The sequence below is a fragment of the Spermophilus citellus genome (assembly GCF_964194105.1).
Source record: "Spermophilus citellus genome assembly, chromosome: 2".
NCBI classification, from domain to species: domain Eukaryota; kingdom Metazoa; phylum Chordata; class Mammalia; order Rodentia; family Sciuridae; genus Spermophilus; species Spermophilus citellus.
Genome location: NC_138183.1, coordinates 211667489 through 211682665, shown reverse-complemented (window position 1 = coordinate 211682665; position 15177 = coordinate 211667489). Strand labels below are relative to the sequence as shown.

The following is a 15177-nucleotide window of genomic DNA, read 5'->3' as shown; positions in this document are numbered from 1 at the left end:
TAAATAAAATAAAGATAATGTGTCCAACTACAACTAAAAAAAAAGCTTACATGAGACTGTTGTACACTTTGGAGTTCTGTTGAACTAAAAAATTGGAGAGAGTGGGTCATGTATGTTCTAAGTGGCCATACCACATAACAGCTCCCACCCCCAACACATACTCTTGAGTACTGCACAGGTAGATACTACATGTTTACCCCCATCCTCAGCATATACATACTGGAAAATGTTTTCATTGTCGTCTTCTATAAGGTGGATCAAAATTGAATATGAGATAAATTTGGTTCTTTGGAATGTATAAATTGCTACTAACTCTTCTATCGGGAGAAGAAAAAGTTACAAGGGTTGAGGATGTGGCTCAGTGGTACAGAGGCTATCATGCAACAGGTTCTGAGTTCAGTCCCCAGCACTGCAAAAAAAAAAAAAAAATATATATATATATATATACACACACATATATATATATATATATATATATATATATATATGAAGGAGGTTAGCTGACTGAGATGATTAAACCATCAATCAAAAACTGATGAGTTCATGGAAAAAGTATTTGAGATAAGATATACACAAGATAGGTTAAGGAGTAAAAATAGAACTATTAAAAAGCCAGTTGAACACCTTTGTCTAACATAGTTTGCCTTAAATCAGTTATCAATAAATATATGAGAGAAAATTTTAGCAACATTTATTGAAAAACAAGCACTGACCCTGTTATAGGAAGGAGAGGTCCTTTAACAATTTTTATCTTTTTTACAATACAGCAATTTCTAAACTAAAGTACCTATGAATTCAGAGTTCATAATACTGCCTTTAATAAAAATCATTTTTATCTTTATTTTAAATTCTTTTTAGTTGTTGACAGACCTTTATTTATTTATATGCAGTGCTGGGAATCGAACCCAGTGCCCATAAGCCCCAGCCCCTAAAAATCATTTTTAAGAACACATATTTCCAAGGTATCATTGCTGTCTTTTAAAGATCTTAAATAATATTGTGGCCCTTGTTTATATCCATTCCTGAATTTGTTCCAATATGCTTGAATCTTCCATTGACAATAAGTTTTGATAAGCTCTGTGTAGTCAGGAGAAGAACAATACTATCTGAATTTTGCTTTTATATACTTGAAGCAAGAACCTTGCCATGAGTGTAGAAATAATATTTTAAAACCACCTAACATTGTTAAAATAAACTAAGAAATGGAATATTTTTGATTGGGAATCTGCAAATAAAACTGTCAAACTGAATTGAAAACTGATGTGAAATGACCAAACTTTAGCTTTTTGCCAAAAAGCAACTTGACATGAATTTGTTTTTCTCTTTTAGCCACAGTCAGACTTGTTGGGGCTTATTCAGGTTATGATTGTGGTATTTGGAGATGAACCACCAGTCTTCTCTCGTCCTACTATTTCAGCATCCTATCCACCATACCAAGCAACAGGGCCACCAAATAGTAAGTAGACTTGAGCTTTGATTTTAAAAAAAAGCCTTGTAAAAAGTCTTACTTAAGAAATTTAATATATTCACTTTACTTTTTTTTAGCCTGTCAAGTTAGTGGAGTTTTGGGAGATATTCTGAGGCCCCACATCTGCATGTACCGATTCCTACCAAAGACTGGCATTTGGGCTTCCATTTGTGGGTAGAAATCTAAGTATGGGTGTGCTGGATTCCAAAATGGAGGAGAAAATGCTGGAATAGAGCTAAATTTTTTAAATTATGCATGCCACAGAATAGCTTTATTTGATCAGCTTGGAAACAGATATAACTTGAAAGATAGTCAACATTCTAGGGGGTCAGTGTTGCAGATAAGAATTTACTATAAAGTCAGCTAAATCCTTCACAATCAGCTATTCTGGGTATACACAATTGGATATCTAGCTCTCAGCTTTCTTCTCATTAGTACAGCCAATTCATGATTTAACCTTGTGTGGAAGGGTATACCCTAATTGGTATATATTTTCCCTATTATCAGGGTTTTTTAAAAATTTTCTTACTGATACTTAAAGATCAGCCTGAATAACTGGGAGTTGGTTGTACTTATTTGTTTCGACTTTACTAAATCTATATTGATTTAATTGTGTTCTAAACTGATTTTTTTATGAAAGTATTTAAGAGTATAATGAACCAGATTGATTTCTTTTAAGACAATTATGTGAGCTTTCAGTTTTCTTCTGCTGAAAATCATTGTCTTTTCTAATCCATTCTTTCTTTTTTTTTTTTTTAAAGAGAGAGTGAGAGAGGAGAGAGAGAGAGAGAGAGAGAGAATTTTTTAATATTTATTTTTTAGTTCTCGGTGGACACAACATCTTTGTTGGTATGTGGTGCTGAGGATCGAACCCGGGCCGCACGCATGCCAGGCGAGCGCGCTACTGCTTGAGCCACATCCCCAGCCCAAATCCATTCTTTCTTGAAGAGCATATTGCCTTACAAAGCAGAACAGGAATCTAGCAAAGAACTTTTGTTGTTGTTACAACACAATTTATGGACAGAAAATTATTATCATTTATAGTATCTTTTATTTATTTAGTTGTTGATTTTGCACTTTTTTTTTTTATTCATTTATATACGGTGCTGAGAATCAAACCCAGTGCTTCACACATGTTAGGCAAGCACTCTGCCACTGAGCCACAACCCCAGCCCTCATTTACAGTATCTTAAAATAAACTGTTTTTAACAAAGAACTATAGAACCCCATTTCTTTTTCCTTCCCTGCCTTCCCAAAATAAACTTGGTTTTAGGATTAGCTTTTTTTTTTTTTTTTTTTTTTTTTTTTTTTTTTTTTTTTTTTTTATTAAAGCTAGTAGTGATACTTTGGGGTGAGAAATTTTGTTTTCCTCTTACTAAATCCTGTTAACTTTAGTGCCGTAGAGTGGAAAATATTTTTGATCATTTGAGTTTGAAATAGCAAATATTTTCTGATCTCATTACTCTTATTTATTTGCTCAAATAACATTGACAGTTTATCACTAATACAAAGATAACCTTTTCAGAAATCTAGGTAGTTTCCCAAGTGACATTATTCTTTCTAAAGTTTTTTCAGTTTCACATTGACATTGGAAGTATAATAGTCTAGAAAGGGACCGCTCTATTATGGTCACTACTGCAGTTTAATTTTGTACTCACTGTAAGTTACATTAAACACTCTAGAGCTAATTAAATGGCTAAAAGAGACCAGTTTATTGTCTATCCAGTCTAGTATTGAGGAGTGAATTCAGGGGCACTTGACCCCTGAGCCACATCCCCAGACACTTTTTGTATTTTATTTAGAGACAGTGTCTCACTGAGTTGCTTACCTCCTCACTGTTGCTGAGGCTGGCTTTGAACTCAAAATCCTTCTGCCTCAGCCTCCTAAGATGCTGGGATTACAGGTGTGTACCACTGTGCCTAGACTATTGGGTCCAGTTTAATATGTTTACCCATTTAGACAAGTATTAGTATTAGATATAACTATAAAGAAATAAAGGTTGACCAGGTGCCATGGCTAAGGCAGGAGGAGCACAATTTCAAAGGCAGCCTCAGCAATTTAGTGAGACCATAAGCAACTTAACAAGACCCTGTCTCAAAATAAAAATGAGTGGGAGTGTAGTTCAGTGGTTAAGCACTTGTGGGTTAAATCCCCAGTATTAAAATAAATAAGTAAAGGTCTATGCTAGACATCATAGCACATACCAGTAATCCCAGTGACTCGGGAGGCCCAGCTAGGAAGATTGCAAGTTTGAGGCCAGTCTCAGCAGTTTAGCAAGGCCCTAAGCAGCTTAGGGAGACACTGTCTCGAAATACAAAGGACTAAAGGTATAGTTCAGCAATAAAGCACCCCTGGATTCAATCCCTGGTACAAAAAAGAAGAAATTAAAGTCTGAATTCCATCCACCTCACACACACATACTATAAGGAATAGCCAAGCAGTGTGGCTAGATACATAAACATCCATTATGGTTGAGAAATTATGTACTTTTTTATTATTATAATTACTGAGAAAATTTTTATTTTAGGATAATTTCTAAGGTTGTTTTTTAATGTATTATATGGAGAGTGGTGACAGTGATTGGGAGACCAGTGTCTGAGATTGGGGTCCCTCATGACTCCATGGCTATGGCATGCGTGGTGCCTGGGAAAGTTTCTGTGTAGAGGTGTTTTACTCAGGCCTGGTGGTCCATGCTTGTAGTCCCAGCTGTTCAGGAGACTGAGGCAGAAGAATTGCTTGGGCCCAGGAGTTCAAGGTCTACCAATGTCATGGTATTAATATGTCAATACCATGTCTCTTTAAAAGAAAAAAAGTGTTACAATCTAACCTCTTTTTTGAGAATAATAATCCACATTTATTAGTAGTGATTATGAGTTACAGCTAAATATTTCATATAACTTTTTTTGGTAGTACTGGGGATTAAATCCAGGGCCTTGTACGTGCTAGGCAAGCACTCTACCATTGAGCTACATTCTTAGCCCAGTATTTTCATTTAATTCTTAGAGTTATCTCATATAAATTTAGAAAAGAAAAATTGCTTAAAATTATGAGGAAATTGCTTACACTTATGGGATATGGTTTGTATGTTAAAGAGAGAAAGAGGGAGCTGGGGTTGTGGCTCAGTGGTAGAGTGCTTGCCTAGCATGTGCAAGGTACTGGGTTCAGTTCTCAGCACCTCATATAAATAAGTGAACAAAATAAAGGCCCACCAATGTCTTAAAAGAAACTCACATGGGAGTTGGGTAGTAATTGCATGTGTTGCTGATACTTGGTAGTAGCCTCATCTTCTCAAAAAGATGTTTACAAAGGTCAGCTGTGCTTTATGCCTGGGAAAGAAAAAAACTCTTATGGAATCTAGCAGTATCCCTAGCTTGAGGCCAGGGTTTCTTTCTTTCAACCTTCTCTTAACCTCTCCTTCAGATCCCCAGTGCCTATAAAATAGAAGTCACTAAAATATTTATTTATTGACTTAAAGAATGATTTGTCATTGTCATCAAAGAAAAAGTTTTACTGAGGAAACATTGATTCTAAGAGCAAGTCATTTCCAGTTAAGGCTAAAATCATCTTCTCTTTTTCTTCCTCTGCATTGCTTAGCTTGTTGATATCACTGACCTTAGTTCTGTGCTGTTAGTGCTCTCTTTAAAGAATGTGTAAAGCATTCTTTTAAGATTGCTGGATTTTAATTTTTTTCCTATTATTTCCAAGCTTTTGTTTTGTTTTTAACCAGTTTGGATGAACAGAATGTAAGTTTTGTTGTTGTTGTTTTTTATGATACTTCTCATTGTATTTTAAAGTTTTAAGTTCTCGAGCAATCCAACAAAATCAGCTGTGTGAATTGGTCAACATAATAGTAAAAGAAATGTCAAAGATTTCTTAGATACAATAAAGAGCTCACTTTCTAAGAAGCTGATCTTGGACCAAATGAGGCCAGAAATTTCATTCTTCTAAAGTGTAAATCAAACCACCTCTTACTTTATAGAGTCCTTGAGAACTTATAGAGCTGACCAAGTTGACCTCTTTACAACATTGTTTTTGTTGGGGTTTTCATGAGTGTTCTCACTCATGTTTAATGATTTGAGAATTAAGTGACTTCAAAATTTTTACTACTTGAACTAATGTGAACCAGATATTTGTTCTATTTTGAATTTGAAATTTGGATTTTTTAACTCTATGAAATTTTGCTGTGGTTTAACACTGATGTCTGTCTTTTTAAATTGTATCCATATTCAGGGCTGTGCATATTATTTTACAATGTTAAAAATTGTTTTTTAGCCTCCTACATGCCAGGCATGCCAAGTGGAATCTCTGCCTACCCATCTGGATACCCTCCCAATCCCAGGTAATGAAAAATTATCTTCTGAAAAATTGTGTTAAAAATTCTATTGGACTTAAAATCAAAATAATGGTCACTAACTACAGCATTAAAATAAATTTAGTTGTAATTCAGTCTAAGCTAAAAATTGTTTTATTGGCAGAATTTTATGATACATATTGAAAGGAGTTTTCCAGTTTAGAAAAAAACAGCTCCATCTTATTTACAGAGAAGAAAAGGGTAGGATGGTTAATGACAATGATCTCAATTGGTTTTGGACCTTGAAATTTTAGCTACTTCCCTTTTAGGAACTTTATATATTTAATGTAGATAATTGTTTTTTTTTGTTTGTTTGTTTGTTTTTTTTTTTTTGGTACCCAGGCACTTAACCACTGAGCAACATCCCCAGCTCTTTTTTTGTATTTTATTTAGAGACAGGGTCTCACTGAGTTGCTTAGAGCCTCGCTAAGTTGCTGAGGCTGGCTTTGAACTCATGATCCTCCTGCCTTAGCCTTCAGAGCCACTGGGATTACAGGCATGTACCACAGCTCCCAGCCTATAGTCAAAATGTTAATGGAGTAATGTAGTTATAAAGAATTCAGGGGCAAAAAAAAATGTTTTTTTCAGCAGAAGGCTTTGAACCCAGGGCCTCACACATGCTATGCAAAGCCCTATGCCCCTTAGCTACATCCTCCACCCCTTATTTTGTTTTGAGACAGGTCTTGCTAAATTTCTTAGGTTGGTCTCAAACTTCTTGTCTGAGCCTCCCAAGTAACTGCAAATTATAAGCATACCACTGTACCCAGCTGATAAAAATATTTTAATACCCTTTAAATTTTTTTCTATAAATTACAGGGAATCTATTAATAATTCATATGAATTTAGATGATAGTCTACCTATATTATCAACCTTTATTATTCATTTGTAATAACATGAAAATTAATAATGAAATCAGTCTGTGAATAATAAAGAAATTCAAAGAGTAATTATTAATATGTTTTAAATGTGTTTATTCCAGTGATAATCTACAAATACAAAGGTGGTCTTTGTAATTTAAAATGCATGACTGGCGTTTACTGGTGCCTAGATGACATTTCCAGTTTACTCTGAAGAATAAGAAATTTTAAACTGCAACTCTTCTTAGCTTTACATAACCAACTCGTAACCTTCACAGATAAACGAAACCAGATTTCCTAAACACCTGTCATACATAAATATATGTATGTACCCATATAACATCCAGGATCTTGAAAGTTGAATTTAGCAAACATATCGGGCCTTTCCTGATTTCAGGGATTAGCTTTATAAGGTTGTAAGTATTTTGTCACTTTACATACGTAAGCAGAAACTAAAATAATGTCAGGAACAAAACAGAATGATTTCTTTATGTATAAGTTTTAGATTTCTCAAGCCCCCCCATGAATTTTCTGATTGAGTTGAAGAAATGCAGTCCTGAGCCTTGAAGTCATAAACCTTTGTAATTATAGCTGGTAATAAAAAAGGAACATTGGATCTAGAGGGAACAGTTAGTTGTTTACAGTGCAATAGGAAATGGACTTCTGAACAATAAAGTCATTTAAAATAAACTTGTAGATGAAACGGAAAATATTGGCAAAAATGTCGATCTTACTTGTTGTTACTTGAGTTTATTTGTAAGAAATTCCTTTTTGAGATTTATTTTCAAAGATTTAATGCTTTACCCCCCCATGTGACCTTTAATCTCAAAACATAATATGTTAATGAGTTGTTAAGGGTAACTTTTAATTGCCACCTCTATCTTTCTGCATATAAAAGGTCTTGGCAGAAGAACTTCAGAACCTTTGTCTTATACTTTTATTTTGAAGGAGAATTAATAAATCAGTGACTCAAGACTCTGGAAAATTTTTTTGTTTTTGTCTTATTATGTTTTTAAGGTGCTGGGGATCCAACCCAGGGCCTTACATATGCCAAGCAAGCACTCCACTAGAACCACATTACCAGCCCCAAGACACTTTATCTTAAAATGGTGAATGTAAGAGCCTTTTGTTGTTATAGAAAGTTGGACTAGTGGTACAATGGAATGTTACTCAACCATAAAGAAGAATGAAATTATGGCATTTGCCAGTAAACAGCTGGAAGTTTGCTGGGGCCCCTTGGGCTGTGGCTCTCAACATCTCCCCCTCTCTGTTTAAACAACAAGCATGTGGCTTAGGGACCGTGCCTGCCTTAGGTTGTCCAATAGTACATATGGTCCTTACCCGTAATTGGATGAGCTGACCTCAAGGTGTCAGCCTCCTGTCTTAGGTTGGTACCATTGCAATTGGATCTTACCCGTTATTGACTACCGGTTCAGCATACAGCCACATCTGTGGATAGGTCTTTGTACCAGCGGTGGGGGTGAGGTTCTTTGCCTCACCTCTGTTGGCCCCCAAATTTTAGCTGAACGACCATGACAAGCAGAAGGGAGGAAGATACACTAAGCCAATTGACGGCTCCTTTTGGAAAAATTGTACCACCGATGACACCATCAGCAAAAATACCCCAACACTACCACAAGTCTCTGTACCAACAGATAGTTCACAATGCATACAAGTGAGTTCACAATGCATACAAGTGATACATAGTCCAGGGAAGTTCTGCAAGCAGTTCAGTGATGGCTATTGCAGAAGCTGTAGATTGGTTTTATCTTTGTCTTCACCAGCACTGGGATGAAGATAGGCATTCTGGCAATAATGGCTAAAGAAAAAATTACGTAACATTCCAGAAGGCACTAAAAAAAAACAATTTTCTTAACAATTTACATTATCTTGAACAGAATTATTAAATATAATGAAAAGGAAAGGTGAAAGTAAACAAACAGATCTGTTAACCTCCTTTTTTGTTCACATTTTAAAACAATCCTCAACAGCTGTTTGCCCAATTTAAATTAAACCATTTAAATCATGTGAATAAAAAAAATTATTGCGGTCCATTTTTTCATGAGCGCTCATCATATATGATATATGGATATACATACATACAAACATACAACATAAAACACAAGTGTGCACACATAATACGTACAACACATAACATAATAGTAAAGGCCTTATAACTTTTTACAGGTGAAATCTCCATTGCAATGTTTAAAAACTCTATAGTCAAAAAATAGAACTGATCAGCAAAACATTAACCTAGGTCTGTATGAGCTCAAAAAACAAAATAGAACTTCATGATGCGGTGAAGGGTAATAATAAAATAGATATTGAAAAAAGCATCCTGGTTCTGTCGCAGATGTGAGGGTAGCCAAACTGGAGTTTTGGATATCAGCTGTTATGGATTTGAGCCAAATCATCTTCTTTTAGGTCTGTAGAAATCACTTTAGTTAATCTCTCTGGAATCCAGATCGGCTGCTGTTCTCCCTGTGGAAACACATAAACAGACCCCCGGCTCCAGACAATCACTGAGTCAGGACCTTAGTTAATCTCTCTGGAATCTAAATCGGCTGTTGTTGTCCCGGTGGAAACACACAGACCCTTGACTCCAGACAATTACTGGGTCAGGACCTTTCCATTGTCCTGTTAGAATATCCTTCCAAAGTACCTTGGGCTTATGTACATTTTTTGGACACATATGCCTTTCCGCAGCACTAAGCCCTGATGAATCCAAATTTTAAAAGTTTAGAGTAAAAAGGGTTATTTTAAGTTTATCTTTGGGGAATATATACCCCTTTCCAATTCCCTCTTTTTGCTTTAATAAGTACATTTTAATAGTTTTATGAGCTCTTTTAAACTATGCCTTGTCCCTGTGGATTGTATGGGATTCCTGTTATATGAGTAATGCCAAATGATGAGCAAAATTGTTTAAAAGAGGTAGAAGTATAACCGGGGCATTATATGTTTTTAACTGTTTTGACACGCCCACAGTGGCAAAATTTTGTAAGCAATGAGCTATAATATCTTTAGTTTTTTTCTCCGGCATGAAGGGAGCCCATCAAAAATTCGGAAGAAGTATCAACTGTAACATGCAAATATTTTAATTTTCCAAATTCTGGCAAGTGTGTGACGTCCATCTGCCAAATATGGTTAGGTATCAGTCCTCTAGGATTGACTCCAAGATTAACTTGTGGTAAAAAGTTCACACAATTTTGACATTGTTTTATTATTTGTCTAGCTTGTTCCTTAGTTATTTTAAAACACTTTTGTAAAGTATTAGCATTGACATGGAACTTTTTATGAAAATTTGTAGCTTCTTCTAGTGTAGAGAAAATATGTATGTCATGTGTAGTTTTATCTGCTAAATCATTGCCCAAACTAAGGGCTCCAGGCAATCCTGTATGTGCCCTGATATGTCCTATAAAGAATGGATCTTTTCTGTCCCAGATTAGACTTTGTATAGTGGGAAGCAAAGAGAAAACAGAGGAAGTGGAAATCCTACCAGCATCTTCAAAGGGATACTATAGCATTAACTATATACTGACTATCGGAAAATAGATTAAATACAGAATCTTTAAACATCACAAAAGCTTGTAATACTGCATTAAGCTCTACCTTTTGACCTGATTGTTTGGGTACTAAAAATGTAAAAGTTTGATCAGGTGTAACTATTGCTGCTGTACCATTATTTGACCCATCAGTGAATATATTTGGAGCATTCATGATAGGTGTTTTTCTTGTCATTTTTGGAAAAATTATAGGATGCGATGACCAAAAAGACAATAAAGGATTAGATGGTAAGTGATTATAAAATGAAACATTAGATTTGCACATGATTATTGCCCAAGTATTTAACTCATTAGCTAACTCATCAATTTGATTCATAGTATATGGAGTAATAATTTTATTGGGAGAAATTCCAAACACTCCCTTTGCTGCTTTTATTCCTTTGAGTATTAATTGTCCTACAGCCTCAGGATACCTAGTAAGAATAGTGTTAGGAGAATAAGATAAATGTGTCCATAATAATGGACCTTCTTGCCAAAATACTCCTGTAGGAATATTTTTTGTTGGTAGTACAATAAATAATAAAGGCAAACATATCAATTCTATCCAAATGCATATTTTCCATATATGTTTCAATGATTTTTAATGCCTTTCTTGCTTCAGGCATTAACATTCAGGGTGAATTTGGATCTGATGGACCTTTTAGGATATCAAATAAAGGTCCCAACTTTGCTGTTGGTATACCTAGATAAGGCCTTATCCAATTTATGTCTCCTAATAACTTTTGAAAGTCATTAAGTGATTTGAGTTGATCTACTCGTATTTGAATTTTTGGTGGACGGACCATGGTTGAGGATAATAGAACTCCTAAATAATTAATTGGAAAATTTAATTGTACTTTGTCTATTGCTATCTCTAGATTATAATTTTTTAATAAGTTTGTAAGTGTGGCATAACATTCTAGCAATGTGTTTTTATCTTTGTGTGCTAATAATACATCATCCATATAGTGAAATATTTGTAGTTCAGGATTTTGATTTCTAGGTGGCTGGATTACTTTGTTAAGATAAATTTGACGCATAGTTGGGCTGTTAGCCATCCCTTGAGGGAGTACTTTGCATTCATATCTGATCAGGACCTTCATGATTCAGTGCAGGGATAGTAAATGCAAAATGTGGACTATCCTCAGGATGAATTGGAATTGAAACAAAACAATCTTTAATATCTATAACTAAAACATACCAGGTTTTTGGCAAAGCAGACAATTGAGGAATCCCCGATTGAGCAGGTCCCATAATAACCATCTCATTATTAATGGCTCTTAAATCTTGCAATAATCTCCGTTTACCAGATTTCTTTTTAATGACAAAAATGGGAGTATTATGGGGAGATTCAGAAGTTTGTATATGTCCTTCTGCTAATTGTTGTTTGACCAGGTCATGGGCTGCTTGTATCTTTTCTTTAGTCAGGGGCCACTGAGGAACCCATAATGGTCTTTCACATAATTTTTATTTTCTCAGTGGCCCTTTCTGAAAATCCAACCCATGTCAGTCCGTTCCTTGATCTATTTGTATTGGTGCTGCTATACCTTGTTCTTGTTTTTCTAATCTTTTTCCTTTCCTAAAACCTTGTCTAGTCATAATAGTGGGTGCATTTTGGTTGATGTTATTTGTTAATGTCAAACCTAATTGATCTAGGACATCTCGTCCCCATAAATTTATGGGAAGATGATCCAATACATATGGCTGTATAGTTCCTTCACATCCTTCAGGATCCTTCGAATCTAATACCATTGCACTTCTATGGGGATTAGTCGCCACTTCTAGGCCTCGAAGCATTTGAGTGGCTTGTTGTAATGGCCAATGTTTTGGCCATTCTTGATGAGAGATGATGCTAAGTTCTGCACCTGTATCCAGTAGTCCATTAAATTCATGTCCTTGAATATTTAATTTTAGCATGGGGCGAGAATCTAAATTTAAAGAAAGCATAGCCCAATCTACACCTGTGGAGCCTCTTTCTACAGTACGACTGGAAAATTTATCATGTAGGCTGGGTATTATTAGTAACTGTGCTATTCTATCTCCTGGTGAAATTACTGATATACCATTTGGAGAACTGGCTATAATTTTTATTTCACCTTCATAATCGAGATCAATTACCCTGGGACTTATCATAAGTCCTTTTAGAGTAGAAGAACTGCGTCCTAACAATAAGCCTACTGTTCCTTGGGGAAGCGGTCCTTTTACTCCTGTGGGAATTATTTGAACTCCCATCTCTGGAGTTAGTACTGATCTGGCGGAGGCGCAGATGTCCAACCTTGCGCTCCCTCTGCTTTGTCTGATGAGGGATCTAATGGACAATGTGTCCTGGGCACTACCCTGATGGGGTTGCTAGGTTCCTCCAGTGCTCTGTATATTTGTGGTTTTGGGCCCCGGAGCATTGGGCCCCCCTGTCCATTTTTTGGCAATGGAGCCCGATGCCTTTCTCCACGATATCATGGATAAACACCTGGTCCTTCTTCATTTTTTGATAATGGAGTACCCTCTATGGTGGTTTGAGAACGGCATTCATTAGCCCAATGTTTCCCTCTACGGCATCGTGGGCAAATACCCAGTATGCTACTCCTTTGATACCTAGTTTTGTTAAACCCTCCTCCTATGGTGCAATTCCTTTTAAAATTTCCTGTTTGTTCATAATTGTAGCATGTTCTTGACCTGGCATCTAAAGCCTGTTTTACTGCAGCTGCCACGATTTGCCCTTATTCATTAATGTCTCTGGCATCTAAAACCTGTTGCACTGTGCCGCAGTCTGGCTGGGCACAATTCAGGAGCCACTTGTCAAAAGAATCTAACTTTATTTTTAGGACCACACACGCCAAACAAAACAGCTCCTCAGGAAAAACCCTCAGAGCCCAACTGCCACCACCGGCTTCCCACAAGCCTCTCTCACAAACACACAAGCCTCTCCCACTCCCACAATCCTCCTGCTCTTGAGGCCTTTTGGGTGGGTCGCGTGGGCGGAGCCAAAGAAGTCCCCCAATGAGCAGCTCCGTGGTCTGAAAGGGCAGGGGAACAGCCCAATGAGCATCACCGCAGAGGAGCCAATCAGCTAGATGTTGCTGGGGCTGCTGTGAGCCAATCATCAGCTGGCAGTCTGAAAGGGCGGGGAAACAGCTCAATGAGCATCTCCAATGAGCATCACCACAGAGGAACCAATCAGCTAGATGTTGCCGGGGCCGCTGTGAGCCAATCATCAGCTGGCAGTCTGAACGTTTGCTCCAGCTGGAAGTTTGCTGGGGCCCCTTCGGCTGTGGCTCTCAACAGTACTGCAGCTGCTACGACTTGCCCTTGTTCATTAATGTCTCTACATAATTTAATATATGTGTTTAAATCTTCATGTTTCCATGGTCTGTGACTTCTCTGCACCAACGATTCACTTGCTCATAAGCCAGTTGTTTTATTAATGGCATTGCTTGTTCTGTATTCCCCAAAACTCTGGTAGCTGTTTGAATAAGCCTATCTACAAATTCAGCGTAAGGTTCATTAGCTCCTTGTATTACCTTAGATAATTGACCTTGTAAACCTCCATGTCCTTGTAAAGTCTTCCATGCCCTAACCACATCTGCAGCAATTTGTGCATATACACCAGGATCATATGCAATTTGTTGCTGCTGATCCTCATAAGGTCCCTTTCCTAAGAACATATCTAGATTTCTCTGAGGATAACCAGCTGCTGCATTTTGCCTAGCCATCTCCTTGCAAAATTCCTCATTGGCAACCTTCCATAACAGGTATTGTCCTCCATTTAGCACAGCTTTACACATATTAGCCCAATCTGCTGGCGTCATGTTCAAGTTGGTAATGGATTTGACCATGCTTACAGTGAAGGGTGCTTGAGGACCATAGGTTGTTACAGCCTCTTTTAGCTGCTTCACTGTTTTGAAATTTAAAGCATGGTGAATTTGCTGCCCTCCTGCCTCAAATACAGGGCATGTTAATATTTGAGATCCTGTCTCAGGATCCCAACTATCAACTGCAGGTGTTGGGAGCCTCCCAGCATATGGAGGTGGTGCTGTTGGTTGGACACTTACGCCCTCTGGTGATAGAAAGGTGTTAGTAGCAGTCTCCTGTAGAGGTGGCACTGTAGGTTGGATACTTACACCCTCTGGTGATAGAAAGGTGTTAGTAGCAGTCTCCTGTTGTAACTTTTCCCCTGATGGCTTTTTCTGCTCTAAACTTTCTTCCTCTGACTAACTTGAGAGACCTTCTCTTTTACTTGAATCTTTTCCTCTGTCTGACTAGCTCGAGACCTTCTCTTTTACTTGAATCTTTTCCTCTGTCTGACTAACTTGAGAGACCTTCTCTTTTACTTGAATCAATATGTCTTCTCCTTCCTCCACCATTGTCTGAACTGAAGGCTTGGGACTAAGCAAACAAGATACAAACGTCCACAATGGCAATGTGCCAACTGGCAGAGTCCCTGGGCTTTTCTTTTCTATTCTTTTTAAATCTTCACCATGATGGTCCCACTGTGATATATTTAACAACAACTCCTTAAAAAGCCATGAGCTACATTTTTGTATTGTATCAACGTATGCCCTGACTGCTCTTGATTTTACTGGGATGCCTCCTTCCTCTAACAGTTTACTTAACACTCTTTCGGTTTGTTTTTTACTAATTTCTGATCCCATATTTCTACTATAATACAACCCAACAAGATGACACCAAACAAAGCCGAGACAGAATGAAACAAATAAGGGAAAAAAAAAATCATTATAGCCTTTCTATCCTCCTGAAATGTCCATCCATCCTTTCTCTCTATCTGTTCCTCAGACGCAAATAGTTTTTCCTCAGATGTGAGCGGTTTTTCTTCCATCTCACTTATCTCCACGGACAGGCAACTTAAAACAAGCGAAACAAAACAAAAGAAGAATCTTAAAATGGCTACCCATCCTCTCGCCCTACCCTTAGGGGCGAGCAGTTTACCTTATCACTTA

At 37.0% G+C, this 15177-nt stretch overlaps 1 protein-coding gene across 2 annotated transcripts in view; it reads left to right on the top strand.

Annotated features, from left to right (window-relative positions):
• The window catches only part of TSG101 (tumor susceptibility 101), a 66768-nt gene that overhangs the window by 17548 nt on the left and 34043 nt on the right, over window positions 1-15177 (top strand). The window contains exons 5-7 of one of the 2 annotated variants that reach the window (XM_081278743.1): window positions 1330-1456; window positions 1546-1638; window positions 5741-5807. In XM_081278743.1, coding sequence (XP_081134869.1) covers window positions 1330-1456; window positions 1546-1638; window positions 5741-5807 — 287 coding nt within the window. The remainder of the gene's footprint in view (window positions 1-1329; window positions 1457-1545; window positions 1639-5740; window positions 5808-15177) is intronic. The other variant, XM_081278742.1, reaches the window with a different exon arrangement.